The sequence below is a fragment of the Crotalus tigris genome, unplaced genomic scaffold (genome assembly GCF_016545835.1).
Source record: "Crotalus tigris isolate CLP2741 ecotype Arizona unplaced genomic scaffold, ASM1654583v1 scf7180000017550.10884619, whole genome shotgun sequence".
Classification (NCBI taxonomy): Eukaryota; Metazoa; Chordata; class Lepidosauria; order Squamata; family Viperidae; genus Crotalus; species Crotalus tigris.
This window is the reverse complement of record NW_024096468.1, coordinates 8650144-8677936: the sequence shown is the minus strand read 5'-3', so window position 1 is coordinate 8677936 and position 27793 is coordinate 8650144. Positions and strand designations below refer to the sequence as shown.

At 40.6% G+C, this 27793-nt stretch overlaps 1 protein-coding gene across 11 annotated transcripts in view; it reads left to right on the top strand.

Moving 5' to 3' along the window:
* AUTS2 (activator of transcription and developmental regulator AUTS2) overlaps positions 1-27793 on the top strand; it is a 675541-nt gene that overhangs the window by 582918 nt on the left and 64830 nt on the right. The window contains exon 1 of one of the 11 annotated variants that reach the window (XM_039342116.1): positions 15015-15556. The exons of the other annotated variants lie outside the window; for them this stretch is intronic. Within the exon in view, the coding sequence (XP_039198050.1) occupies positions 15364-15556 (193 nt within the window). The 5' untranslated portion in view covers positions 15015-15363. Of the gene's footprint in view, positions 1-15014; positions 15557-27793 lie in introns of those variants that run through there. 11 annotated transcript variants of the gene reach the window in all.

Genomic DNA, 27793 nt, shown 5'->3' with positions numbered 1-27793 from the left:
AATCAGCTGAATAAAGAAAAATTGCCATTATGACTTTCAATATTTTAAAAAGGTCCAAATACAAATAGTTTAATGAAGAGAAGGACGAGGGGGGACATGATAGCAGTGTTCCAGTATCTCAGGGGCTGCCACAAAGAAGAGGGAGTCAAGCTATTCTCCAAAGTGCCTGAAGGCAGGACAAGAAGCAACAGATGGAATAGGTAGAATAGGATAATATAAAAAAAGAAGCAACAGATGGAAACTAATCAAGGAGAGAAGCAACCTAGAACTAAGGAGAAACTTCTTGATAGTTAGAACAATTAACCAGTGGAACAACCTGCCTCCGGAAGTTGTGAATGCTCCAACACTGGAAGTTTTTTAGAAGAGACTGGACAGCCATTTGTCTGAAATGGTATAGGGTTTCCTGCCTGAGCAGGGGGTTGGACTAGATGATCTCCAAGGTCCCTTCCAGTTCTACTCTACTCTACTCTACTCTACTCTACTCTACTCTACTCTACTCTATTCTACTTTTGAATTAAAGTGGATGTTTAGTTGGAGCTAATATCCACGAAATTTGCTAGGATCTAGCAGAAATGGTTGGTCACTGTCGTTTTTGGGGATGAGTTTTCAACTTCCTAGTCTAGCCTACAATTCTGGGATTTTCTGGTAAACTCCCTGCCAAGAAGTAGTAATTCTTAATTCACTCCTTCCTAAAAACCTGAAAAGATAAGGAAAAACCTGGGGAACTGAGGCCCAGAATGATGTCAAATGCAGCTGCTAGAAGTTGGAAATAACCTTGGTTGGCTGTTTGATAGTGTTGATGGTTATTGTCGTTCAAAATAGGCAAGACCGCCTGAAGACCAAGAACAACAAGTTTTTGCACTGTTTTTCTTCATGTGGGCATCTCTTATGAGGAATTATGAGGAATAAGCTGTTCCACTGATTAATTGATCTCACTGTCATGAAATTTCTTCTTAGTTCTAGGTTCCTTCTCAGTTTGACAAGTTTCTATCTGTTACCTCTTGTCCTACCCTCAGGTACTTTGAGAAATAAGTTGTTCATCTCCTCTTTGTGACAGCCCGTCAAATATTGGAAGACTGCTATTATGTCACCCCTAGTCGTGATAGACACACTGTCCCCCCCTTTTTTTTACATACATCATGCTTGTGACACATGTAGAAAAGGGGCAGGGTTTCAATTATAAAGTTGTGGCTGCCATCTTGACTTTTTTTTTAAAAAAAACTTTATTTTATAGATGACTCTGTTCTATCCTGAAGAGGAAGTTGAACTCAGTAACTTAACTAGCCCTTTCTAATTTTAAGGTTCGGGTTCAGATAACAAGGGCCAGATTAAGATCTAGCAAATATTAAACTTCACTAGCATTAATGTTAGTTTGATGTTTTGGGGTGTGGGTGTGTGCTTTATGGTTTGTTCTGTGGCATGAACCCAATTTATCTGGCTGTTCGTGTTTTGCAACCTGGACAACTTCCAGTATGGACTTTAGTTTCCAGAATTCTCAGCAATGGTCCTAATTGGAGAATTCTGAATGTTGAAATCCAAATTTCAGGAGTTACCCAGGAAGCAGTCTGAGGGTAATGTGTGATTTGTGTATTGTGCAAACTAAGAACATGAATTAATTGAGTAACTGGATAAGGTGTGTTGTATAAATGCAATGCGTCTACGTAATTTGGGAATAACATTCAATTTGAATTCCAGTTGAATTTAATTCAGTACAGTTGCTTTAATTACTCCTCCAGTATTTGAACATTTTCCTGTCTTCTTAACAATTTTGGGAACAACTATCTGAATTTTTTTGGATCACTTTGTGGCCACAAGTAATGAACCTTGGACATAGGTATCTCTTATTTATTAGATTTATATCCTACTTTTCATCCCAGTATGAAAAGTAGGTATACAGAACATTCTTTTGCTTTCCCTAACAACCAGTACCGTAAATGTCCATAAAAGAAAGTTGTTTTTTCCCCCCTTAGTGTGTTTGAGTCATTCTTGACCTTTAGCAACTACTTAGACAAGTCTTGGCAAGATTTTCAGAAGGGCTTTGCCCTGGCCTTCTTCCTAGAGCTGAGAAAGAGGGATTGACTCAAAGTCACCCAGCTGGTTTCTGTGCCTAAGGCAGGATTAGATTAGATTAGTTTCTTGATTCCAAGTCTGGTGCCTTCAGCCACTATACCAAACTCTCTTAAGACTAACTGACCTCAAGTCACATAGAGAACTTTTGTAATTGAGGAGATATTTGAACTTGGATCTCCCTGGTGCTAGTTCAACACTTAATCACTATGCCTCCACTGGTTCCTTTGAACTTTTATAGGAAAGCAAGCATCTTATATACTGCTTTGATGTATATAGATCTTATACTAAGTATGTAAGTCTTTAAAGAAGTACATACCTCTTTACATACTCACCTTTGACAACTGGGTTAAATGAACTAGTGGATTAACGAGATGCAGAGTCATAGATTATGATTTTTAATTCTCTTTCTTCCAAAGATTCATTGGTTACTTTGATATTTTCTATTAACATGTGCTGGGATTTGCTTTCCGGTTTCCAAAAGGTTTTGTTGTTATGGTTCTGGCTAATGAAACATTTCAAAGAACTTCCAGGCATTATTTTTCTAAAAGTCTTTTATTGTTACAAAATGTCAGCACAGGCACAACGGAGGGATGCTAGGATCTAAGTTCTCTTCCTCAGAGCAGTTAAATTATCAGCATGTTCCCTCCCTAAATTAGCCTTCATATCTCACATTATCCAATTAGTGTGAAGGTCAAAGGTTTTCTTCCTCTTTCTTTCCCGGGCTTTACCCCCAACCCCCTTTCTGCTCTGTATTAACCCCATAATTACCATACAATTCTACATGTTGTCAAAAGCAAGAATATACAATATTTGCAGCGTTGACATTTGTCCCCTGGCAAAAGAGACTTCTGTAGTTCCTCCTTGATCTCGGGTTATTTCAGCATCTATTTCAAATCTCTTTTGGAGGTGTTTTGGAGCTTATTTTATTGCAAAAAAATGGTCAGCAATTTTCCCATAATTAACATCAGTGACATCATTGTTGTAGAAGTTTCTGGATGTGAGGATTTGTGAGCTGGCTGTCCTATTCAGTCTTCAGAATATGAGTTTGTACTTGTGGTTTAGCAGCAGGATATCTGGCTTGGTTTCTTATTCTCCAAATTATGAAATATGGAAGATCTACCATGTTAGCACTCATCTGCCATAAGATTTGAGAATCAAAGCTTCTCTTCGGTTGTTAGCAATTATATGTAGTTATCCAAGATCTGAGTAAGCTTGCAGGCCTGAAGTTCACATAGAGATAGAGAACCTTGATTCACAATCGTTCATTTAATGAATGTTTGACGTTGTAACAACATTGAAAAAAGTAACTCACAGCGGGCCTTGCGCTTATGACTATCACAGTATCCCCACAATCATCTGGTCAACATTTGAGTGCTTGGCATGTTTTTACAATGTACCAGGATCACGAGACCATCATTGGCAACTTTCCCAGCCAGCTTCCAATAAGCAACATCAATTCTGGGAGTCGAACTCTACACATCTGGAATTGTCCAGTAGGGAAGCAGTTTTCTGAAGTTTTAAGCCACTCCAAAGTTTCCAGCCAAATTGTAATTGAAATGTGATGGGAAGGGAAAGGGAAAAGGTTAGATAGACAAGGAGTCTGATATTATCTCTTTTCATTAATTACATTTGAACTATAATTCAAACCCATAGGAGAGCATGCTTTTCTGTTATGGTTTGTTATTTCATGCTATATTATTATAAGATCATCGAGTTGGAAGGGACCTTAGAGGTCATCTAGTCCAGTCCCACCTTTACTGCAGAATCCACTCTCACAGATAATCATCCAACCTCTGTTTGAAGGCTTCCAGGGAAGAAATATTTCCCACTTTCTGGGTCAGTTGTTCCTGTGGCTAAAGGCACATTGATTTATTGGTATTTATTTATGTGTTTGTTTTATTTATATATAAGCTGCCCAATTCTCTCTTGGCTCTGGATGGCATGCAGCAGAGGTGTCAAACTGCTGGCCTGCGGGCCGGTTGCATCTTGCAGAGGCTGCACCCACTTCAGGTCCGGCAATGCGAAAAAAGTCACCATACGTCACAACACGTCAGGTGATGGGGCGAGTTTGACACCCGTGGCATGTAGCAAAGCTGATGCTGAATAACTGTTACTGCGGTTACCACACATCAGAAAGCATTCTTCCCCGTCTTCCCCTGATGGGTTAAGCATTTTGTATAAAGGACAGAGAGCTGTATTTTATTAACTCAGGCTTGATGGCAACTTTCTTGCTACCAGGGAAATCTCAGGGGTTGGAGTCTCTTTATTGGGGGTGCTTCTGCAGGGGTTCTAGGACAACTAACCTAGTGGACAATCACTTAAATATGAGCCAGCAGTGTGCTGCAGCTGCCAGAAAAAGCCAACACAGTGCTAGGCTGCATTAACAGAGGGATAGAATCAAGATCACGTGAAGTGTTAATACCACTTTACAATGCCTTGGTAAGGCCACACTTGGAATACTGCTTCTAGTTTTGGTCACCGCGATGCAAAAAAGATGTTGAGACTCTAGAAAGAGTACAGAGAAGAGCAACAAAGATGATTAAGGGACTGGAGGCTAAAACATATAAGGAACGGCTGCTGGAATTGGGTGTCTCTAGTTTAATGAAGAGAAGGATGAGGGGGGACATGATAGCAGTGTTCCAATATCTCAGGGGCTGCCACAAAGAAGAGGGAGTCAAGCTATTCTCCAAAGCACCTGAAGGCAGGACAAAAGCAACGGATGGAAACTAACCAAAGAGAGAAGTAACCTAGAACTAAGGAGAAACTTCCTGACAGTTAGAACAATTAACCAGTGGAACAACCTGCCTCCAGAAGCAGTGAATGCTCCAACACTGGATAGCCATTTGTCTGAAATGGTATAGGGTTTCCTGCCTAAGCAGGGGGTTGGACTAGATGACCTCCAAGGTCCCTTTCAACTTTACTATTATTATTAAGTAGATCAATAACTCCTCTACTTCTCTGTGGGTGCGTGGAAGAGGTTATGGACCCTTGTTATAGGCATGAAATCCGTGGGGGCATAATTATTTCATTAGGGGCAGCCACGGGATCACAAAAGAATAGGCAAAGTGATGGGAAGAAATGAATCCTCAAATTGGTCCAGTATTCCAAGTCTCAAGATGTAGTGGCAACTGGTAGGTGACATGCTGTTGGTATTCTTTTACTCATTCATGACAAAAGACTTTTTTTTTCATTTAAACCCACTTTTTATTGTTATTATTAAGAAAATTCTTGCCCCTCTCCAAAGCCCTAAATTAAGTGGCCGACTTGACTTGGAAGAAGAGCAGAACTCAGAAGAATGATAATATTTCCATCCACGAAGCAGGAGAGTAATTTTGGCACTGTGTGTGAATTAATTAATGAAGGCAAATTATGGAGCATTTACTTAGGGGTTGGCCCGGATCCTTAATATGGTTTTCTGAGTTTATAAAATCATTTGTCTTTGGAAATACAGTTCATCCTAGGCGGGTAAAAATGTAGAAGGTGGTCAAAGTGTTTGTAGTGGTGGAGATCATGGACCTGCTATAAAATCTCCAGGGGCAATAAAGGATTGATTGATTCAATCAAGGAGAGAAGCAACCTAGAATTAAGGAGAAACTTCCTAACAGTGAGAACAATGGAATGACTTGCCTTCAGAAGTTGGGGTGTTTCATCACTGGAGCATTTCAAGAAGAGACTGAACAGCCATTTGTCTGAAATGATATAAGGAAGGGGTCCTCAGCCCCTGGGTTGTGACCCACTACGGGCCTGTGGCCTGTTTGGAACTGGGTCGTGTGAGCGACTGACCAATGCAGGTGCACGCAGCTCGATTTGCACAAGTGGTAATCCGGTGGTTCCTGTCTCCCCTCCCTTGTCAGCTACCAAGCTGTAAAAGTTGGGGACCACTGATGTAGCATCTCGCGCTTGAACAGGGGGTTGGACCAGATGACCTCTAAGGTCCATTCCAACTTTGATATTCTATGTTCTAATTTTAGATCAGTTAATCTTTTCTCAGCCCCAAATCCAGTGGGGTGTAGTGGTTAAGATGTTGGCCTGGGATCAAGGAAAGGCTGCTTTTGAATAGATCATCCTCCCATTTCTTTCCTCCCATTTTTTTTTTTCTCCCTCATTTCAGAAATAGATTCAAGATCTATGTGAAGCTTGCTCATTAGTCCTGTAAGCCCTTGGGAATTACACCGCTTCTTCCGAAAAGCCTTTGATGTATATTGGATTATATCTATTTTTAATTGTGATCGTAGAGCCCAAGCCCTGCTTTACGCATTAGCATGTCTTTGAAGTTCTCAACTGTGGGATTTCCCTCTCCCTGCTTTATTGCTGTTTTTTTTTAAAAAACATTTTAATTTATTCTTTTTTTTTTTTAAAGTGGGTGTGAAAACAGAAATACTAAAGTGGTATTCTTCTGTTGATAGACACTAATACATTTCTCCTTATGTTGAGGTCAAAATCAGGTAAGGCACAGTGGGGAGCGAACAGCTACATGGGGTGAAGTCACATAGCCACCCCCTATATATGGGGCAAATTGTTTTTTTTTTGGGGGGGGGAAGCTGAGTTGACAAGCCTTTCATCTTTTCAAGGAGATCAAATTGACATGGGAGCCAATCTTGAGACTCAAGATTCCTGACGGGTTCATTGACAAAAGAGGAGAAGGTCTTCAGATACAGCCAAGTAATAGACACTGATGGATTGAAAGTTAGACACCTCTGCTTTTCTGCTCCCTCTTCCTTTTTACCAAAGCATGGTTTCCCAACCTTCTTAGTTTGTTTACTTACTTGGTTTGATTGGTGGCATCCATTTGGTTGTGAATAGCCTTCCCTTGACAGGGACCTCTTTCTTCTCTTTGGCTGCAGGGTTTCATTCCCATGAAAAGCTTAAGGGCTTCTTTTGTGTGGCCTAAAGTCAACAGAGGGTTTTCTTCCCCTTTGCTTGAGAAGCGGTTGTTTTGTTTTGTTGTTTGAGTCCATGGCGGATCTGCCTCCTTCTGCCTCCTGATTTCCATCCCAATGGACTGAGGGCTTTTTTTTTTTTTTTTTAACCCGCCTTCCTGAAAATCTTGGGGCCATATGGTAATTTCAGTGGAGATTATGAATAGCTAGCTAAGGATCAGGATAGAATTCAGGTGCTTCCAAAGCTAGTAGACTGTTGTTAGTAGACTGCTGTTTTCTAGTGGGGGGGGGGGAAAGGAGGAGTAGAATAGAATAAAATAACTTAGAAGGGAAGAGTTATGTTGCAAAGGATTTAAATTCCTGCTGCTTAATATCAGAAAACAAATCTATGTTGATATTGACAATTGTTTCCAGGAAGTCCAGAAAAATAGAAGGTAGAAGAAGATTCTATGAGTCTGTGTCATAAATGCATAGAATCATAGGGCTTGAAAAGGGACCTTGGAGGTCTTCAATCCAACCCCCTACTCAGGGCAGGAGTCTTATACCATCCCAGTCAAATGGTTGTCTTATCTGTTTTTGGAAACCTCCAGTGATGAAGCACCCTGAACCCCAGGAGGCAAGCTATTCCATTGATTGATTGCTCTCGCTGTCAGAAAATTTCTCCTTACTTCTAAGTTGTATCTCTTTTTGATAAGCTTTCATCCATTTCTTGTCCTGCCCTCCGGTGCCCTAGAGAATAAGTCAATCTCCTCATCTTTGTGACAGCCCCTCAAATAATGGAAGACAGCTATCATGCCTCCTATCCTTCTCTTCGTTAGGCTAGACATACTGAAGTCCCTCAGCTGTTCATCATACAATTGAGCCTCCAGACTAAATCTTCAGCTCAGGGTTGAACTGTGGAGTTCTTGTTTTCTTGAGTGTAATTGTTTCCTTGCAGACGTTTCATTACCAGACTAGGTAACCTCACCAGTGCTAGTGAACGTAGGGTTTGCTCCCACTATCACACTCACTAGCACTGATGAGGTTACCTAGTTGGGTAATGAAATGTCTGCAAGCCAATAACCCAGCCCAGAATAACCAAGGACAGCACAGTTGCACAACACTTAATAATAATAATAATAACAACAACAATAATAGTAAAGTTGTAAGGAACCTTGGAGGTCATCTAGTCCAACCCCCTGCTCAGGCAGGAAACCCTACACCATTTCGGACAAATGGCTGTCCAGTCTCTTCTTAAAAACTTCCAGTGTTGGAGCATTTACTGCTTCTGGAGGCAGGTTGTTCCACTGATTAATTGTTGGACCTTGTTGGACTTTGTTTTTTTGGGACTTTGGACTTCTTGGACTTTGTTTTTTTTTCTGCCATACTATCACACACCAATTGCATCACACACACAGGAGTCCTTTGCCATTTGTTGTGCTTTCTATACTTCTCTTTGTTTAACGCAAGTCAATTCAACTTCAGTATTTCAGTGAGACTAAACACCAGGCTCTTCCCCTCTTTTGGTCCCTGCCTGATCAGTTAAAACATACATCAGCTTTGGAGGATGAAGGCTGTGTCCTTCCAGGTGTTGCTAAGCCCCACTGTATGACAGCTCTAATCTGCGTGATAGCAGAGGGATACTGGGAATTGCTGTTCAGCAACAGTTGGAAAAGTCATTGGTTTCCCACCTCCGGTGAAAACATAGCAGAACAGGACTCTGCTTTGCTCTAGTTTAATTTGTATTACCTACAGTCAACGGTCTCCAACCAGGAGCTGTGAACAGTGGCATTCCTCTTAGTGATTGACTATGCCAGTTGATGAGAATAAGCAGTCTTCAACTTCTAGAAGAAATGGGTGGGGATTCTGCCTTATTTTAGAAAGGTTTCTCTTTGTCCAGTTGAGATGAGTAGAAGAAAACTGTCTCTGTGGCCTCCTTGTCTTTTTAAATAGCTAAGTTGAAAGGGACTCAGAGTAAAGATTCAGCCCTCTGTTTGACAATCTTCACATTCCTATCTATGCTTGCTTTGACTGTCTTGTCACATTTGGCTGCTTATGACAGATATTCCCAAAGAATATGCCAAATCCTGTTTTAAAAATGTATTTGTACTGAATCAGATCCTCCCTGTTTGAGCACCTGATTCCAAAAGTGACCAATTCAGTGCTTGTAGCTGGTTTATGAGGAGACACCATTGATAAGTGGTGCCTTGAATTGTTGTTTTCATCTTCAGTGGCATCTTTGAATATTGAACAGTTTCTTCTTCTTCTTCTTCTTCTTCTTCTTCTTCTTCTTCTTCTTCTTCTTCTTCTTCTTCTTCTTCTTCTTCTTCTTCTTCTTCTTCTTCTTCTTCTTCTTCTTCTTCTTCTTCTTCTTCCTCCTCCTCTTCCTCCTCCTCCTCCTCCTCCTCTTCTTCTTCTTCTTCTTCTTCTTCTTCTTCTTCCTCCTCCTCCTCCTCCTCCTCCTCCTCTTCTTCTTCTTCTTCTTCTTCTTCTTCTTCTTCTTCCTCTTCCTCTTCCTCTTCCTCTTCCTCCTCCCTCCCTCCTCCATTTTATCTAAAGTCCCCTAAGCATCTTTGTTGCTCTTCTCTGCACTCTTGCTAGAGTCTCAACATCTTTTTTATATTGTGGCAATTATGATGATGATTCCAGTATTAATCATGTATCATTTAGCCAAAATAATTTGCAATTCCTGAGATACCAGTATCAAATCAACTATTAGTTTTAATCCAACTACATCTATTGCACACACTCTTGTCACAAATTAACTATACAGGTTTTCATGAATCCACATTTTCCCATAGAAAGCTGGTACTTGTCAAATTCCCTCCTCCCTGGGGTATAATTGAATAAGTGTAGTGTATTGGGCATAACTGAAATAAACACTTTTCAACTTTGCTGACAGTTAAGTGCAAGAAAAGCTTCTGCATTTTAAATGAGTAACTGGAAAGTAGGCTCTTCAACTGACAGCTCCATTCTCTGTTGGCTTGAAATGTTCAGTCTGTTGTGGTATGTTGAAATTTCCTTTTGGATAAGGGGATTTCTGTTGGGGCTTTTAAATGTTTAGATGTATTTACAGAAAGCTCATCTAAACTTTATGAATCCATTTGCTGCTGTACAAGACTCTGCTGTCGGTAAGATGCCTAATCGGTTTGCAAACTAGAGAATTTTGCATTGCACAGAATGCACTGCTCTTGTAGGCTTGCTAAGTTGGTCTTATCTTTAGACAAACATGGTTCCCACTAGGAGAAAATGCTAGTTATTTGAAGTGCTGCTTTCCTTCTTGGTATGTTTTCTTCACACTGGCTATTAAAATAGAAATTGCTTTAAGAAAAGAAGAAAATGGCAGTCGCTTTTACATGGATGAATGGATGAAGTGAATCATTGCAGTTAATTTAGTAACACGGTTGTTAAGTGAATCTGGCTTCCCCATTGACTTTGCTTGTCAGAAGGTCACAAAAGATGATCACATGACCCTGGGACACTGCAATTGTCATAAATATGAGTCAATTGCCAAGTGTCCAAATTTTGATCAAGTGACCTATGGCAATGCTGCAAGGGTTGTAAGTGTGAAAAATGGTCATAAATCACTTTTTTCAGTGCTGTTGTAACTTTGAACGGTCACTAAATGAACTGTTGTAAGTCAAGGACTAGCTGTTCATTAAGTATAGCCTCCCCAGATGACAACCCTCTTATCATCTTGTTTCCTGTTGTGATTAGTCAGAGGTTCTCAGGAAGATGGTGGACAGGCTTCTGCCTTTGAGCCTTAACAATATCTTTATTCTTTATTAGCTAAGTGTGATAGGACACACACAAGAAATTTGTCTCCGGTGCTTAAGCTCGCAGTATACATACAAGCAACAAGTGATAATCGTAATCGTAAAATACAATCATCATAAATCATAGATACATCATAAATCAGTGATAGTCATCGGATACTACAGCAATCAACATAAATCATAATAGGATGCTAAATAAAAGCAATCCACATAAATCATGAGATAAAACAAGAAGTTATAGTCATAAGAATCTAAGGAAATAGGTAATAGGACAGATGAGAAGGATAATAAGTAATATTATTTTTTATTATATTATAGCAAGTTGCATTCATTGCCTTGGAACACAGAGGACCTGTGAAGAATCCATAGCCAAATGTTATGGATAGCTATAAAGTACTGCAACGTCTTTATGTATCCAGGTGGTCCTTGACTTACGACCGGTTGACTAGAGACTCAATTTCAAAGTTCCGGTGGCCAACTCTTGTGCAGTCATGTAATTATATTTTGTGCGCTTGGCAAGTGGACCTCATTTATGACTGTTTGCAGCATTCTGTGGTCACGTGACCTGAATTTATCACATTTTTACTGGAAATTGGCATTTGCTTCCAGTTTGTGGCAAAAGCTGGCCCATAGCAACGACTGTTTAACGACTGTGGCAAATGCTTTATGACTGCTGCAAAAAAAAAAAAGATTACAAAATTGGGTCAGTTGCAGGATGACCTGTTTTACAACCATTGGGACTTAGGATCGTAATTGCCAGGGTCAATTATGGTCATAAGTCAAGGACTACCTGTATTAGCCTACAGATGCTGACATTTAAGGAATAAAGTGATCAGTTCCTTCTAATCTATTATATTATCAAATCATAGCAATTTCTTATCAGTGTTCCAGTGGAGGTCGTATTGGAAAAATTGTCCCAGGCCTATGGCTGAACTTATGTTGATCTGGCCTTGGTAGGTGACTGGAATGGGAGGCTAGCATCTGATTTTCTTTTCCAAAGTGTGGGAAGGACTATGTTTGATATATGATTGCCTGAAAACCTTGAGGGGAATATCATGGCTGATGAGAGTGAAGGTTCATTCTCCAAGCGTGAGAGTTGGTTTCTGGACATTTTGTCAAGCTCAGAGAACGAACCATCACCCTCATGCTATATCTGATCTACAGATATTCTGCACTCTTGCATATCATGGCTGAGTTGTAGAACACCTGAATTTCTTGCAGAAGTCCTTCTTCTATCTCCAGACTGAGCTAAAGGAGACCTGGAGCATAACTATCAGTAAGTAGTTGGCAATGTGGAATTAAATGACCCATTGATTTGACTCAGTGTGAAGCATGTTCATAAACGTTTCAGATGGACCTCACAACACAGCAAATAGTGGCTTGCCTCCGTCTGTCTCACCAAAGCTTCCTTTCAGCCAGAGTTTCACAGCCAGGCATCCATTATGAACTTCCTCTCTTTCTGCTTTTAACCAACCATCTCCTTTCTCCATTGAGTTCCATTGTTTTTGGAAAATGGCCAGTTCAACCCTCCCTCAAAATCCCTCGGGAATTGCCAGATGGACTCACAACAGAGTTTTGTTGGCAATGTCTTTGTACCATCAAAGAGAGAGTCCTAGATTTGTTAGCCTTTTGAGAACTGTGAAGGCTGCTGGGGGTGGGGACAGGGATGGGAGAAACTTGAGAGCTCTGTGGTAGAGTTTTTACGATGCCAAAATACTGCAGCTGAGCCTTGACACCTTAGCAACGGCACTGTTGTAAAAAAAGAGGTCAATGGAAAGCCTGGAATCCTTAGCCAAATATACTGCCAGTCAGGGCTTGTAAGAATTACTGCTGGTTGAAAATGTTCAGGTGGAATGAGACAGAGAGTTATTTTCTTTTATATGTAACTTGAGAGACACTGCCTTGAGGCAGTCGGGGAGGCAGAGGTTTTGTGAAGGCCAAAGAAACCTTAATTATTACGAAAGTCACATGCCGGGGCCTTCTGCGCTCCAGCTTAGACAGATGCTTGGTACACAAAATAGCTTAGCTCCATCTCTGATTCTAGGGTGATCAGATGATAAAAAGGAACTTTGCATAAAGATCATAAGTGGTGTTTGGCAGACACCAGTGAAAAAAACTTGAGCACGAACTCCCGGGCTCTGCTTTTTTGTCTAAAACCTTCATATCTTAGTCAACACTACAGTTAGTCCTTGACTTATGGCCACAATTGAGCCCAAAGTTTCTGTTGTTAAGTGAGACAGTTGTTAAGTGAACTTTACCTTATTTTATGACCTTTCTTGCCACAATTGTTAAGTAAATCATTGCAATGGTTAAGTGAATTAAGATTCATGGTGGCGCAGGGGTTAGAATGCAGTATTGCAGGCTAATTCTGGCAACTGCCAGAAGTTCGATTCTGACCAGCTCAAGTTTGACACAGCCTTCTATCCTTCTGAGGTCGGTAAAATGAGGATCTAGATTGTTGGGGCAATATGCTGACTCTGCAAACCACTTAGAGAGGGCTGTAAAGCACTATGAAGTGGTATATAAGTCTAAGGGCTACTGTTAGTAACCTGGTTGTTAAGTGAATCTGGCCTCCCCACTGACTTTGCTTGTCAGAGGGTCTCAAAAGGTGATCACATGATCACGAGACACTGCAACCATCATAGACACATGCTAGATGCCAAGTGTCCAAATTCTGATCACATTACTGTGGGGATGCTGCAACAATTGTAGTGTAAAAAAAAGGTCATAAGTCCCTTTTTTTCAATGCTATTGTAACTTTGAACAGTCATCAAACAGTAGTAAGTTGAGGATTACCTTTATTGTTTAGATCAGAGCTCCCCAACCTTTCCGGTTTGGCGGCCCAGAAGGAAAGGGAAGAGCATGGAAATGTGTGCATGCGTGGCCCTGCATGCGCATGCACAAAAGGCACGCGCACAGCAGCGGGGCTAGCTCGCGTGCATATGCAGAAACAAGTGCGCACATGGCTGCGGCGCTAGAGAGCTAAAGATCATTTGATCCTGCATTTAGCTCTTGAGTGATGTTTTTTAAGCCAAATGAAACATAAGTTTACGTTAATTATGAAGCAAATTCGGTACAAATATGGTTGCTTACTGGTCTTTTCTGTTTAATAATGTTCCCTTTTTATTGCACAAAGAGCAACAATCTGAGTGTCCTAGGCAGCCCTTGGATTTCCAATTGTGCATTCCTCTTCTGATTGAGAAAAGTCTGTTCAATCACAAAAGGAAAGTTTTCAAGATTCCTGAGTAGAATGGGGATTGAGAATCTTGGCCTACCCCACCCATCGTTCACACAGTTTTGTAACTGTGTTGGGAAGAGGCATGTTTTCTTTACAGAAAATGAGTCCAAATGCCACATTCTTTGCTCAGTTTCTGCTTGCTTGGATCTTCACCCTGCAGTTTCCCTCAGGCTCCCTGTGTCTCCCCTGTGCCCCCATGCGCCTTCCCTGAGCCTCATCGTGTCTCCCTTGCAGCTTCTCACTTACCCTACCTTCTTCCCACAAAATGCACCACGTGGTAAGATGGGCAACTAATAAATTGTACAAAATGAATAAATAAATATTGTGTCCAATTCTGGATGCCGCAGTCTGAAAAAGGATAGCTTGGAGTGAATTCAGAGTGGTACTGAGATGGTGAGAGGATTAGAAACCAGATTCCATGAAGAACAATGAAAGGAACTGTTTGCCCTGGAAAGTTGGATCAGAACTAGGGTTGAAATGAAAGGATGAGGAAATAAACTCCGGTTCGACATGAAGAGGAATTTCTTGAGTGTTCAGAGCTGTCAGTTAGGTTGCTTCGTGAAGTAACTTCCAGTTGCCGCTAAGTGAATCCCATTGCTTCATTTAACAAGGTAGGAGTGAGGGTATCATTTGGTCTCCATTTATGGACTTCCTGCTGGATTCTCCATTGATTTTGCTTGCAGAGAGTCGCCATGAAGGATGCAAATGGCAATCATGTGTCCATAGGATGTTGCAATGTTGTAATTGTGAACTGTCCGCCAAGTGGCCAGATTGCAACCATGTGACCATGGGGATGCTGCAGCAGCCAGAACTTAAAGGACTGGTTGTAAATTACCACTCCTTGAGCACTGTCGTATGTTCAGTCACTGAGTGAATGGTCATTAAGTGAGGAATACTTGTATTAACCTGTATGACTTTAGTTTCCTACTCTAGTGTACCTTGGAGCGCTAACACTCCCTGTGATTCGGATTCTATAATACTACGATTAAAACCGTATTGCTAATTGATTATCCATGTCCTATTTCTTTCCAGTGATTTTCTTGAGCCAGGTAACCATATAATATACTTACAAAAGAGATCTGGTTCCCTTAGCCCTCCTATCCCTTGGCAATAGCCCTGAATTCCCTCTTTCTTATTACTTTCTATACAGAAAGATCATCCTTTGTTGTGTTAAAATGATCTCAATGTAAAGGACAGCAACTAACTTGGAGATTTTGATTAGGAAGACCTGATTTGCATTAATCCTGACGCCTTGCTCTGATTATTTGAAGGGTATTTATAGGTTAGCCCACTCTGTCCTAAAACGTCACCTTTATTGATTTAAAATGCAGTTACACTGTTGGTCAGGATCCAAATACTGCCCAGGCAAGAAGGACTTTGGACTTCTATTTCCTAAGTAGCAATTTTCTCACTCAACTCCATGCCACAACTCAGACTGCTTTGGAAAAGAGGAGTGCAGTCAGATGTTGAGCTACTAAATGGTGAACAAGGGGAGGGAAGAGGTCTGCTGTCAGTGAAGCTGTCAAAAGGTCCAGCTGGAGGACTTGAGCTGAGTGGCAGAGAACCTGCTTTGAATACTGAAGATTCCAAAGTTCAAATCCAGGCACCTCCAGGTAAGTAGGGAACATCACAGAGAGCTACCACTCAGCTAATCAACAAACTGGAAGGTCCAGTTGCCTGACTAGGATCTTGTTTTGATATTGCCTAAAACAATCAAAGGGTAAGATTGGGGGGGGGGGGACATGATAACTATCTTCCAGTATTTTTCACGAGAAGAAGGGGTTGACTTGTTCTTCAAGGCACCAAAGGGCAGGACAAGACATAATGGGTGGGAAGTTTGTTCAAGAGAGATTTGACCTAGAAGTAGGGAGAAATTTTCTGACAGAATTATTAATCAATGGAATCACTTGTCTCCCAGAATTGTGGGCTATTCCATCACTGGAGGTTTTCAGAAATAGATTGGACGTCCATTTGATCAGGATGGACTCTAAAGTCTTCTGTCTTGAGCAGGTTGGGGTAGAAGTTGAAGGCTCCAAGGTACTTTCCAGACTTATGTTCCCTGTTTTAATTTGATAGATCCAGGGTCATATTCTGAATTAACAGATAGATTCTCTAGTCTACTTTCCTTTTGTCGGTTCCTTCCTTTTGAATATAGTCCTTTAAATTGATTATTTTTTCCAGAGAAAGATGGTTCAAACTTTAGCATTGCTGTATGGAAATTGGCCATATTTTATTTAGCTGAAGCTCTGCCTCCGCAATTAATCCTTTTGATTTCTTATAATTCTAGGATAGATAACCCCCTCCACACACCGGTTGCTGAATTACTATTCTCAGCAGCTGCAGTCATCTTGACTGTAGGTGAGGGAGGCAGGGACTTGAAATTAGATCTGGATTATTATAGATTTTCCACTTTTGGTTGAATTTATGCTGAAGACCTCTCACTTTCAATGCAGAGCAAGAAGAGGACAGAGAAGAAATGCTTTTTTAAGATTGATTAAAAGATATCTTAATTATAAAATTAGCAAAAAGCATTTATTCAAGTTAAATTTTATGATGTTGTAGAAATTAGCACCCAAATCAGCACTTAGAAACAGGGTTCTAGATATTTTTTTTGTTCTGATAAAGTTGCTGATTTTATATTTCTGTGAAGTTTTTTGAAGTTACTACTCAGGCTCAGCTTCTTGGTTATGAACCAGCTCCAGTCCAGCCTACTAATTCTTACTGAATTACTGTAGGGTTGCAGCTTTGATAGACAAGCTACGGTATGTGGATGTATCCATGAAAAAATTTACGTTGCTGAAAAATTTAGCTCTCAGATATCCTGAGGTTTTCTGCATGCAGAGTTTTTGTTTAAGCTGCAATTGTAGTACAAGTTATTGATTGAGCTAAATGAAATAATGAACATTTTGTAAGAAGAGGATGATGGCATTTCTCTGTTGGTTCCTTAAGCATTTGAGCCTTTTGTTTTTAGCCAAATCAGACTAATCTACTGCCAGCTAGCAAAATGGTAATATTTACTAATGCATAATTTTAATCTGTTCTGACTGCTGTGTTTGTTTAAGAGATTAAACTTTATTTGAGTTTCTCAGAAAAGGCTTATCAGCACCAGATTGTCTCCTTGTCTGCACAGTGTATAAACACTCTGAAAGCCTGGTTCATTTATTTATTTATTTTTATCTAGAAAAAATAATAATAGCCAGGGTGCATCCAGATGGCAGTTTCTCATGAGCCTCATTTAGAGTTCCAGTGTGCAACTGGGAGCATGGGAATTCTTCAAAAGAAAAGGACTCAGCTCCGCATCCACAAGGTTCACGTGCAGGGCATGGGTCAACTAGTATAATTTGAAATAAACAAAAAGAGAAATTCTTCAGGATTTTTTTAAAGAAATGCTTATTTGAAAAGAACCCTTTGAAATTTCTTTTCTAGAAGAAGAACGGATGAGAGATGCCCCCACAAGACCCAAAAGACAAACTCAACCACTTTCATAAATGTGTGCAACCTCACAACCCATGTACAAGAGACATGGTGCTTGTGTTATATTGGTGCAACTCTGCTTTTCTAATTTGTTTCCCTCTTTTGCTTGTGATGTTCTTGTGTTTATTGAATTAGAAACTGGCAAAAGGCAGTTTTGAATGTCTTCCACTGTATCTTCCTCACTCTATCATTCTATTGTCTCTGTTTTCTCACACTTCCACTCAACTCCTAACAAAGAGATGAAGAAGGGGTTCTTCCTTTGGGGCTGCTTCAATAGCAACTATCATTGGAGGAAGTCCTACCCTTGGAGAAATGTTGGAGAAGTTGTCCACCCAAAGAATCTGTCCACAGTTGGGTGAGGGATTTTGAAGAGTTATTTAGGCCTAGCACTAGTATAAATAAAGGATGTTTCTGTTCAGAATTACAGAGATGCTTGTAAGCTTAGGTGAAGAATTGGATGCATCCACCATTGGTAAACAGTGGCCACAATAGCAAATAGCCGATATTTATTTTTATTCCATCCATCAGCTGGAAATTGCCCACAAATATTCAGAAATTAATAAGCCCTGATCTTAGGCTACAATCTAGATGAAAGGAAAAGAAAAGAAAAAAGAAAGGAAAGGAAAGGAAAGGAAAGGAAAGGAAGGGAAAGGAAGGAAGGAAAAGCCCTGATCTTAGGCTACAATCTAAAATGGTGGGAAAAAAGGGAAAGAAACTCCATCAAAGAAAGGAAAAATAGACTGAATCTTTAAGATATTCTGCTTTCCCCCTTTTGATGACAGTAAATGTGCATCTTGCAAAGTTTTGGACAATAGTAATTCAGTATTTCCTAATTCCTTGTACTTTCCCCTTGCCTCCCAACAACCACCATTCATAATTAGAATCTTAATGATAAATTGAAGTAGAAAGCAAAGCTTTTTTTTTTTTAAATGCTCCATTTAATAGTTTAAGACTCCCTTGTCATTTTGGGTGCTTTTCAGTTTCTCTAGAGAACCAACATTCATCCTTTGTGTAAATGGAGAAAAAAAAACCAAGACCGGTGTGGATTATATGTCTGAACATGAGTGTGTGTGCACATGTGCTATACTCATATACAAAAGACTTTCATTTCTAAATCTCCTATCAGCCTTCCCTACTCTGAGGTTGCTCTGATGTGATGACTCCCAGAATTTCTTGCCAGCATTGACAATGGCATTCAGTATGTTGTGGTTCCCAACATCAGAGGGAGGATAACTTTGATATGTTACACTTAACCCTGAAGAATAAAAACAAATAAAAACACTAGGATGCTACTTTGCCTAATTCTCAGAAGAGAACTATTTGTCTGCATTGAAGACTTGGATTGGTTAAAGCACCCCACTCATGTATTGGATATAACTCCTTCCTGCATCCTTAGCCTTGTCCCCTAAACATAAGTAGTAATATTTTGCCTTAGGAAATCACTTGGGGCTCTGGAAGGAACACAAACAGTCATTAAAGTACTGTGACAAATTTGTTTATTTATTTAAGTTTTTATCCTGCCTTCATTGCTTTAGAACAGTGGTTCTCAACCTGTGGGTCGGGACCCCATTTGGGGTCAAACGACCATTTCACGGGGGTCGCCAAACAAGGCTGTCAGCCATTTTTTCCCCTTTTCTTTGGCCACGCCCCTGGCACCCGGTGATGTATAAGTGTTTGGGGGTCACCACAACGTGGGGAACTGTATTATGGGGTCGTGGCATTAGAAAGGTTGAGAACCACTGCTTTAGAAGTAATTCAAGACAGCAAACAGAATAATTCTTCCTCCTCCTAGTTTCCTCATAGCAATAATTCTGTGAGGTGAATTGAGCTGAAAGTGTGTGATTGGCCCAAAATCACTAGGCCAGCTTTCATGCCTAAGATGGGACTAGAACTTACAGTCTCCTAGTTTCTAGCCTGGTGCCTTAACCACTACATACCAAATTTGCATCAATAGCTCTCTGGAAGTGTTGAAAAAGTTTTCTGCATATTCACAGATTCCCCTTTTGGCCACTGGATGTTCTGGAGAAGTTTCTAGGTGTGAAGCAAAGGACTTTAATGAAAAGAAGGACTGGGGGGGGGGGACATGATAGCAGTGTTCCAATATCTCAGGGGTTGCCACAAAGAAGAGGGGGGTCAACCTATTCTCCAAAGCACCTGAAGGTAGGACAAGAAGCAACAGATGGAAATCAATCAAGGAGAGAAGCAACCCGGAACTAAGGAGAAATTTCCTGACAGAACAATTACTTAGTGGAATGATTTGTCTCCAGAAATTGTGGGTGCTCTTTTTAACACTGGAGGTTTTTCAGAAGAGATTGGACAGCTATTTGTCTGAGATGGCATAGGGTTTCCTGCTTGAGCAAGGGGTTGGACTACAAGACCTCCAAGGTCCCTTCCAACTTTGTTATTCTGTTATTTTTGACACTGGTGTTTTGCGAAAATGGGTCATTTCTGAAGTAGCCTTTATTTTACAAAAGGGCACATTTTTCATAGTAACTTAGATTTAAATACGTTCAGGAGAAGGTTGTTGTTTGCAACTCAATAATCTTTTTTTTGTAATGAATTAAAGTTTGGAACAGGAGCATGTCTTTCCTATAGAAGTATACAATAATAATTTTTATTTTGCGGTCACAGACCAAAATACAAGTGCAACAAAAGAAAACACAAGAAAAATATAGTTTTATCACAAACAATTAACATCAGAAGCCTTGGCTAAGGGGAATTACAACGTTCTCCTCTAATAGTTACAGCTCTTAAAAGAAATTTAGAAACCTGAGAATATAGGAGGAGCCATCCCCTGCCTAGACAATATAAAACCAAATTACTAACATTAGAACCAGAGGGATCAATTCCAAGGAGAGGCAATAGTTTAATTCTGGCTGTATTATACATAGGGCAGTATAATAAGACATTATAGAAGTATATATAAATGCATGTTTGTATGTACATAAGTACGTGCTTACTCAATTTCTTAATGTTAAGCTGAACAACACTGCAATCCAAGAATTCCTGTCTCCACACTGCACCCCAAATACCTTCAGCAGGTCATGTCATTTCCACCTCACAGAAAAAAGAGAAGCCTGCCCTTGAGCAAACAACCCTAACAGCCGAGAGTTTTATCTTATCACAGTCATGTAGGCCGGCTTGTCAGCCAATGTGCCTTTTACTGCCAAAATAAAATAAATCGAATCAGCTCACACATGATAACATGCACTTTTCTAACTCCAACTAATTGCTTGGCTAATTGATGTTTGTTGAACTTTCTCTATTTCATTGAGTGATTAGGTACAAAAGCTAACAGTTGACATCTGTAGGCGCTTAACTGGCATCTGTAATTACTGTTAATGTTAAATAATTGTTAGTTAATTGGAGTGGTAACTGACTGAATGGAATCCAGATTGAAGGGAAGCAAACATACACCCCCCCACTAACAACCAACGACCTAGTTAAATAGATATTCGTCTCTAACTTCCCAGAAAGAAAACATGTTTCCCCCCCTCAAGGAAAAAGAAACAATATATTTGACCTGCTTGCAAAGACTGAAATGTCTGTCTAGGTTCTTTTGGAAAGGGAGAAACTAAAATAATCTTGAACCTTCACTTTTTTTTCTTTTTTCTTTTTAACAACAAAAGTGTTTTACCAGATTTATTCATCTTTCCATGGCTGTGAATATTTCAAACATTAACAGAATAGAATTACAGAGTTGGAAGGAATCTTGGAGGTCTTCTAGTCCAACCCCATGCTCAGGCAGGAAACCCTATAATATTTCAGACAAATGGTTATCCAATCTCTTCTCAAAAACTGCCAGTGTTGGAGCATTAACAACTTCTGGAGGCAGGTTGTTCCATTGGTTAATTGTTCTAACTGTCAGGAGGTTTCTCCTTAGTTCTAGGCTGCTTCTCTCCTTGTTTAGTTTCCATCCATTGCTTCTTGTCCTGCCTTCAGGCGCTTTGGAAAATAGCTTGACTCCCTCTTCTTTGTGGCAGCCCCTGAGATATTGGAACACTGCTATCATGTCCCCCCTCGTCCTTCTCTTCATACCCAATTCCAGCAACCGTTCCTCATATGTTTTAGCCTCCAGTCCCCTAATCATTTTTGTTGCTCTTCTCTGCACCTTTTTTTAGAGTTTCAACATCTTTTTTACATTGTGGCGACCAAAACTGGATGAAGTATTCCAAGTTTTCTAACATTGGATGATTAGTTACTACAGCTAGGACTGTTCTATTACCTGTCTTCTTCGGTTTAATGTAGGAAGGATTTGCCCTCCATATTTTTTTTTTTCAAAGGAGAAGATGGTTTTGAAGAAAATCTCACAATTGGAATGTAAGATGGAAATCCCACCTTCCACGATTCACCTTTTCCCCCATCCCTCTTTCTCTGACCTTTCAGCCAAATTCCTGCAAAAGATTAGAGATTACATTTACACAGATTTCAGCCAAATTCCAGCAGAAGATTAGAGATTTGCATTTAAACATATTTAACCCCAAGGTTGAAATTAGCAAGACACTAACATTTGACAGACACCAAGGTTGAAATTGGTAAAAGGCATCAGTCTTCTCAAATAAAGTAAATATCTTCAGAGGCAGGGGTATGGTGTTCTTGCCCATATTAAGTGAGAAAGAGTCAAGTCAATGTCTGAACATCCTATATTTTTCTGTGGGACTTTTCCTCCAGTAGCCTGCAGCCTCTCTGGCTTCACAAAATAAATGTTCCTTGCTCAATAGTAGTAACTGTGACAGGGATCTCGGAGTCCTAGTGGACAATCACTTAAATATGAGCCAGCAGTGTGCTGCAGCTGCCAAAAAAGCCAACACAATGCTAGGCTGCATTAACAGAAGGATAGAATCAAGATCACGTGAAGTGTTAATACCATTTGTAACATCTTGGTAAGGTCATACTTGGAATACTGCACCCAGTTTTGATCACCACGATGTAAAAAAAGATGTTGAGACTCTAGAACATGGGTGTCAAACTCGCCACATCACATGATGTGTCGTGATGTATTGCACCTTTTTTTGCATTGCCAGAGCTGGGGTGGACGTGGCCTCCATACAACCGGCCCAGGGGCTGGCAATTTGACACCCCCGCTCTAGAAAGAGTACAGAGAAGATGATTAGGGGACCGGAGGCTAAAACATATAAGGAACAGTTGCTGGAATTGGGTATGTCTAGTTTAATGAAGAGAAGGACGAGGGGGGACATGATAGCAGTGTTCCAATATCTCAGGGGCTGCCACAAAGAAGAGGAAGTCAAGCTATTCTCTAAAGCACCTGAAGGCAGGACAAGAATTATTTTCCAGCTGTTACTCTGGAGACACCTTTGTGGATGTCACTGGAGATGTTTTGTTGTTGTTGTTGTTGTTGGGGATTTTTTTTGGGGGGGGGCATCTCTGTGCTGGGATGGACAGCTAGCTTTCTATGGGCTTGCAGGTAACCCACAATGACTCTGAAGTGGGTCAAAAAAACCAGTTAATTTCGGGGGGAGGTTTGGAGCTTCAAGGGTGTTAAGGGATGAAATGGGTATCTTAATACTTAATACACTTAAGGCACTCTTTAAAATATTGAATATGATTCTTTTTCCTCCATAGGACACCTTTAATGAACAAAATGGGTGCCTGAAACCTGAGCTGCATTTTGCTTTGCATTTCTCCTTTTCTGTCCTCGTATATTTTTCTTCTTGGGTTGCCTCTTTCCAAGGAGTAGCTTAGAGTTGCAGCCAACAGTTGCAAAGGAAATATTTTGGCAAATTTTAATATTATGCCTTGATTCCCATGAACAACGAGCAGGCTTTGAATACTGTAAATCACACACAAGATATTTGTTTCTTAAAAGTCTGCCATGTTGCATCAGGCAGGTTCTCGGGAGGAGCCCAGATGGGAGAATCCCAAGATGAAAATGTAAAACAATAGTTTATTTCTGTCTTTCCTCCTTCCCCTCCCTTTGGAAATCTGCTTTTTATGTTTCTCTGACAACATAAGGTGGAACTGGCTGTGAAATTCCATGTGGAGCTTTTAATGTCAGATTGTTATTTGGTTTGACAGAAAATCCTGTCTAATCTTGTGTATGTTTTGGAGGCGTTCCCCACTCCCCCACCCTGCCCCACCGCAAGAGTGACAGCTTGATGAATCCAAATCCTACCCAAACAAAGAATCTTGGAGGAAAAACGGTCATGGCTTGACTGGCTAAGAAAAACAAGATTAGATTGCTGACAAGTTCAAGCTGCAAAAAGGGTGACAGGGAGGGAGGGTTTCCCATTGTCATGTTCTCAGTCAGAGACTCCTCTGCTCCTTGATCTCTCCGTCTCTCGCTTTCCCTCTGGCTGATTGTCTTAACCCAGGGGTCTTCAAACGTGGCCCTTTTATGTCTTGTGGACTTCAACTCCCAGAATTCCTCAGCCATGCATGCTGGCTGAGGAATTCTGGGAGTTGAAGTCCACAAGTCATAAAAGGGCCACGTTTGAAGACCCCTGTTTTAACCAATAGTTGTGTTCACACAAGCCCTTCACCAGGGCGTTTGCAAACCTCGTGGCTTCTTTTGGTCAGTGTGCCATGCTTGGTTGTCTTAGGTTTGTTTTGCATTCCTGCAGCCCAGGAAATTTAAGTTAGTTTATAATGCAGTGGGTTGCCCATTCTTAGAAAATAGATTTATTCATTCACCAGGTTAAATGGGTGGTGTGAAAAAAGCTCTGTTTCTCTTGTCTCTGTTTCTCTTCTCTCATATCTATCTATGTCATCAGAAAACCTGCATGTATTTTCCAGGCAGTCATCAAGGATCAAGATTGAATACTTGGGCCCCACCACTCACTCTGTTCCTTCAGTTATGTCACATACACCTATTTATGTAGTGTTTCATACTTTCATTCATTCCATGTGTTTTCCACAAACACCTCTCCAAAAGATATATAGTTCATGTGACCATGGAACTCCAAGGCTGATTATGTATTTCGTCAGGAAAACTGCATGGACTTCTGCAGGTAGTCACCAAGAGCTAAGACTGAGTTGAAGGCTACAGAGAAGAGCAACAAAGATGATCAGGGGACTGGAGACTAAAACATATAAGGAATGGTTGCTGGAATTGGGTATGTCTAGTTAAACGAAGAGAAGGACGAGGGGGGACATGATAGCAACCTTCCAGTGTCTCAGGGGCTGCCACAAAGAAGAGGGAGTCAAGCTATTCTCCAAAGTGCCTGAAGGCAGGACAAGAAGAAACGGATGGAAACTAATCAAAGAGAGAAGCAACCTAGAACCAAGGAGAAATTTCCTGACAGTTAGAACAATTAATCAGTGGAACAACCTGCCTCCAGAAGCTGTAAATGCTCCAACACTGGAAGTTTTTAAGAAGAGACTGGACAGCCATTTGTCTGAAATGATATAGGGTTTCCTGCCTGAGCAGGGGGTTGGACTAGATGACCTCCAAGGTCTCTTCCAACTTATTATTATTATTATTATTATTATTATTAGTAGTAGTAGTAGTAGTAGTAGTAGTAGTAGTAGTAGCAGCAGTAGTAGTAGTACATATGTATATACATACATACATTACATGTCAACATACATAGTGCCTTTGAGTCAGCACTGACCCTTGGTGAAATTTCAAAAGAGGTTTGCCATTTCCTCCTTCCTAGGGTTCAGTCGAGCTGCGTGTACATGCGTGTGTGCACTGACCAGCTGCTCACACGGCCTGGTTCCCTCTCCTTACACCCCAGCTGGACTGCCAAGCTGCAAAGGTTGGGGACCACTGACTTAGTGACTGAACAACAACGCAAATGACTATTGCTTTTCCCTTGAAGACATCTAATAAATCATGATATGTGGCTTAATGTAAGGCTGGGTAACCTGCAGTTTCTGGTCCTCATTTTATGGTTGTCTGTTGATTATACTGAAAAATATTGTTGGAAAATTGCTGATTTTTCTGGTGTGATTTTTTTTTTTTTGCTCCCTTGGGTTATTTAAAGCTTGAAAAGAATTGTGATAAGTAAGGCTTAATATATCCCCAAGACTTAACTTAACACATCTATCTTGAGACTGTAAACTGTCTCCAAAGGTGAAAAGAAAGAAAAATGGTCTGATAAATTTTGCAGCACCCCCACCCTCCCAGTAATGTTTCTGCATAAGTAGACATATTCGCACCATTCTCAAAGATTAAAAATAGTAATCATAAGAAAAAATTGCCCATATCTGGATTAGCGTGATTGAACAAACCATGAAATTCCAATCTCTGTCCCTTCTTTCCACCATTTTATTTATTTATCAAATTTATTTGCCCCCCCCCAACCTCGTGTGTCTATATCTTAAACTGAGGTATGTGAACAAAGCCATAATAATTTCTTTTCTGTCATTGTGTTGGGAGTTTAATTAATTCTGTTGCGTAATCTGCCTTGGAATATGACCAATATCTCTGATTTTTTCTCTCTCTGTAAAAGATGCTTCTTTTCGTTCTCATTTCTGAAGTACTAGAGAGTTTCTTCTAAATGTCTTCCTTCCTTCCTTCCTTCCTTCCTTCCTTCCTCCCTCCCTCCCTCCCTCCCTCCCTCCCTCCCTCCCTCCCTCCCTCCCTCCCTCCCTCTTTCTTTCTTTCTTTCTTTCTTTCTTTCTTTCTTTCTTTCTTTCTTTCTTTCTCAAATTTTTGACTCGGAGTGATGCACAACTAAATTATTATGGAAGGCAACAGTTTTCTGTTGCACTTTTTTTCTTCATTACAAGGTTTCCTTCCTGTCTACATTTTCCAGACTAAAAAGACTAATGAAATCTCTCAAATGGAACTCTTCATTCCCTCTTCCAAGTTCCGTTTGTGTTGTAATCGGAAGTGGGGAAAACCACGACCTTGGCTTCTTATGTCCATGTTTAATTAAACTTGTACACAATGAGTAATTAAACTTTGGCATTTGGTGTGGCGCTGGCTACCAACTTGGCAGGCTTCAAAAATGGGGTTGGACCAAGTAATGCTTAGTCTTGATGGTAATGGGACTGCCTCTATAGACCACCTGCTGGGAGACGAATGGGCTTCCTTATGTAGTTAGTTGGCCCCTGTGAACAGGCCACTGAATAGTCTCATCCAGCAGAGCATGCTAGTATCGTTCCTTTCCAAGGGGCATTGCTCTTATTGTCCTCCATCTTTCCCAGGAGGCTAAGAGTTTTCTTCCTGTTATCCTAATAAACTGGAGGAGAAAAATGTTTTGTAAGACGATGTAAGAAACATCTCTAGAAAGAGTACAGAGAAGAGCAACAAAGATGATTATGTCTAGTTTAACGAAGAGAAGGACAAGGGGGGACATGATAGCAGTATTCCAATATCTCAGGGGCTGCCATAAAGAAGAGGGAATTAAGCTATTTTCCAAAGCACCTGAAGGCAGGACAAGAAGCAACGGGTGGAAACTAATCAAGGAGAGAAGCAACCTAGAACTAAGGAGAAACTTCCTTACAGTGAGAACAATTAATCAGTGGAACAACCTGCCTCCAGAAATTGTGAATGCTCCAACACTGGAAGTTTTTAAGAAGAGACTGGACAGCCATTTGTGCGAAATGGTGTAGGGTTTCCTGCCTGAGCAGGGGGTTGGACTAGATGACCTCCAAGGTCCCTTCCAACTTTACTACTATTACTATTACATGAATATGTAAGAAACCAGACCATTTGAACTGCCAATCCACAAGAGAACCAATCAGCTGCTCAGAATTTAAATATAGCTCCAAATGAACAACCAATCACACGACCAACTGACCACACTGGCACACAAGAAATGTATAAGCTAAGAAAAACAGGGACAGGAAAATTCTGCTGAAGATGTTACCTAGTCTGGTCATGAAACGTTCAGAAACTAAATTGAAACAGCAAACCACTGCCCCCCCCCCCCCAAAAAAAAAAATAGAAACATGTTTTACACAAAACGTATCTAGGCTTTCTGAAAACCGGAAGTATTAAGCTGTTGAAGCTTGTGGGAATCCCTGTGGATGAAATGCTGAGGAAAAAAAGTAACTAGCAGCAGATGGAGAGCCAAAGGGAGAATTGGAGATTTGCTATCACCCTCTGACCTCTGTTAAGTTGTGATTTGGGGAAAGTCTCCTTCTCATTAGGACCATGCAGACAAAGAGATGCCTTCAGTCTCTATTGAAAGTGGCTAGGTACCTAGCTAATGTAGGACTGAATACAGCTAGTCCTCGACTTAAACAGTTCATTTAGTGAGCATTTGAAACTACCACAACACTGAAAAAGTGACATGACTCTTTTTTCTTATTTAGGACTACTGTTGCAGCAACCCCATGGTCACATGACCAAAATTCAGCTGATTTGGCAGCGTACTCATATTTATGATGGTTACAGTGTCCTAGGGTCATGTGATCCCACTTTGTGACCTTCTGACAAGCAAAGTCGATGGGAAAACCAGATT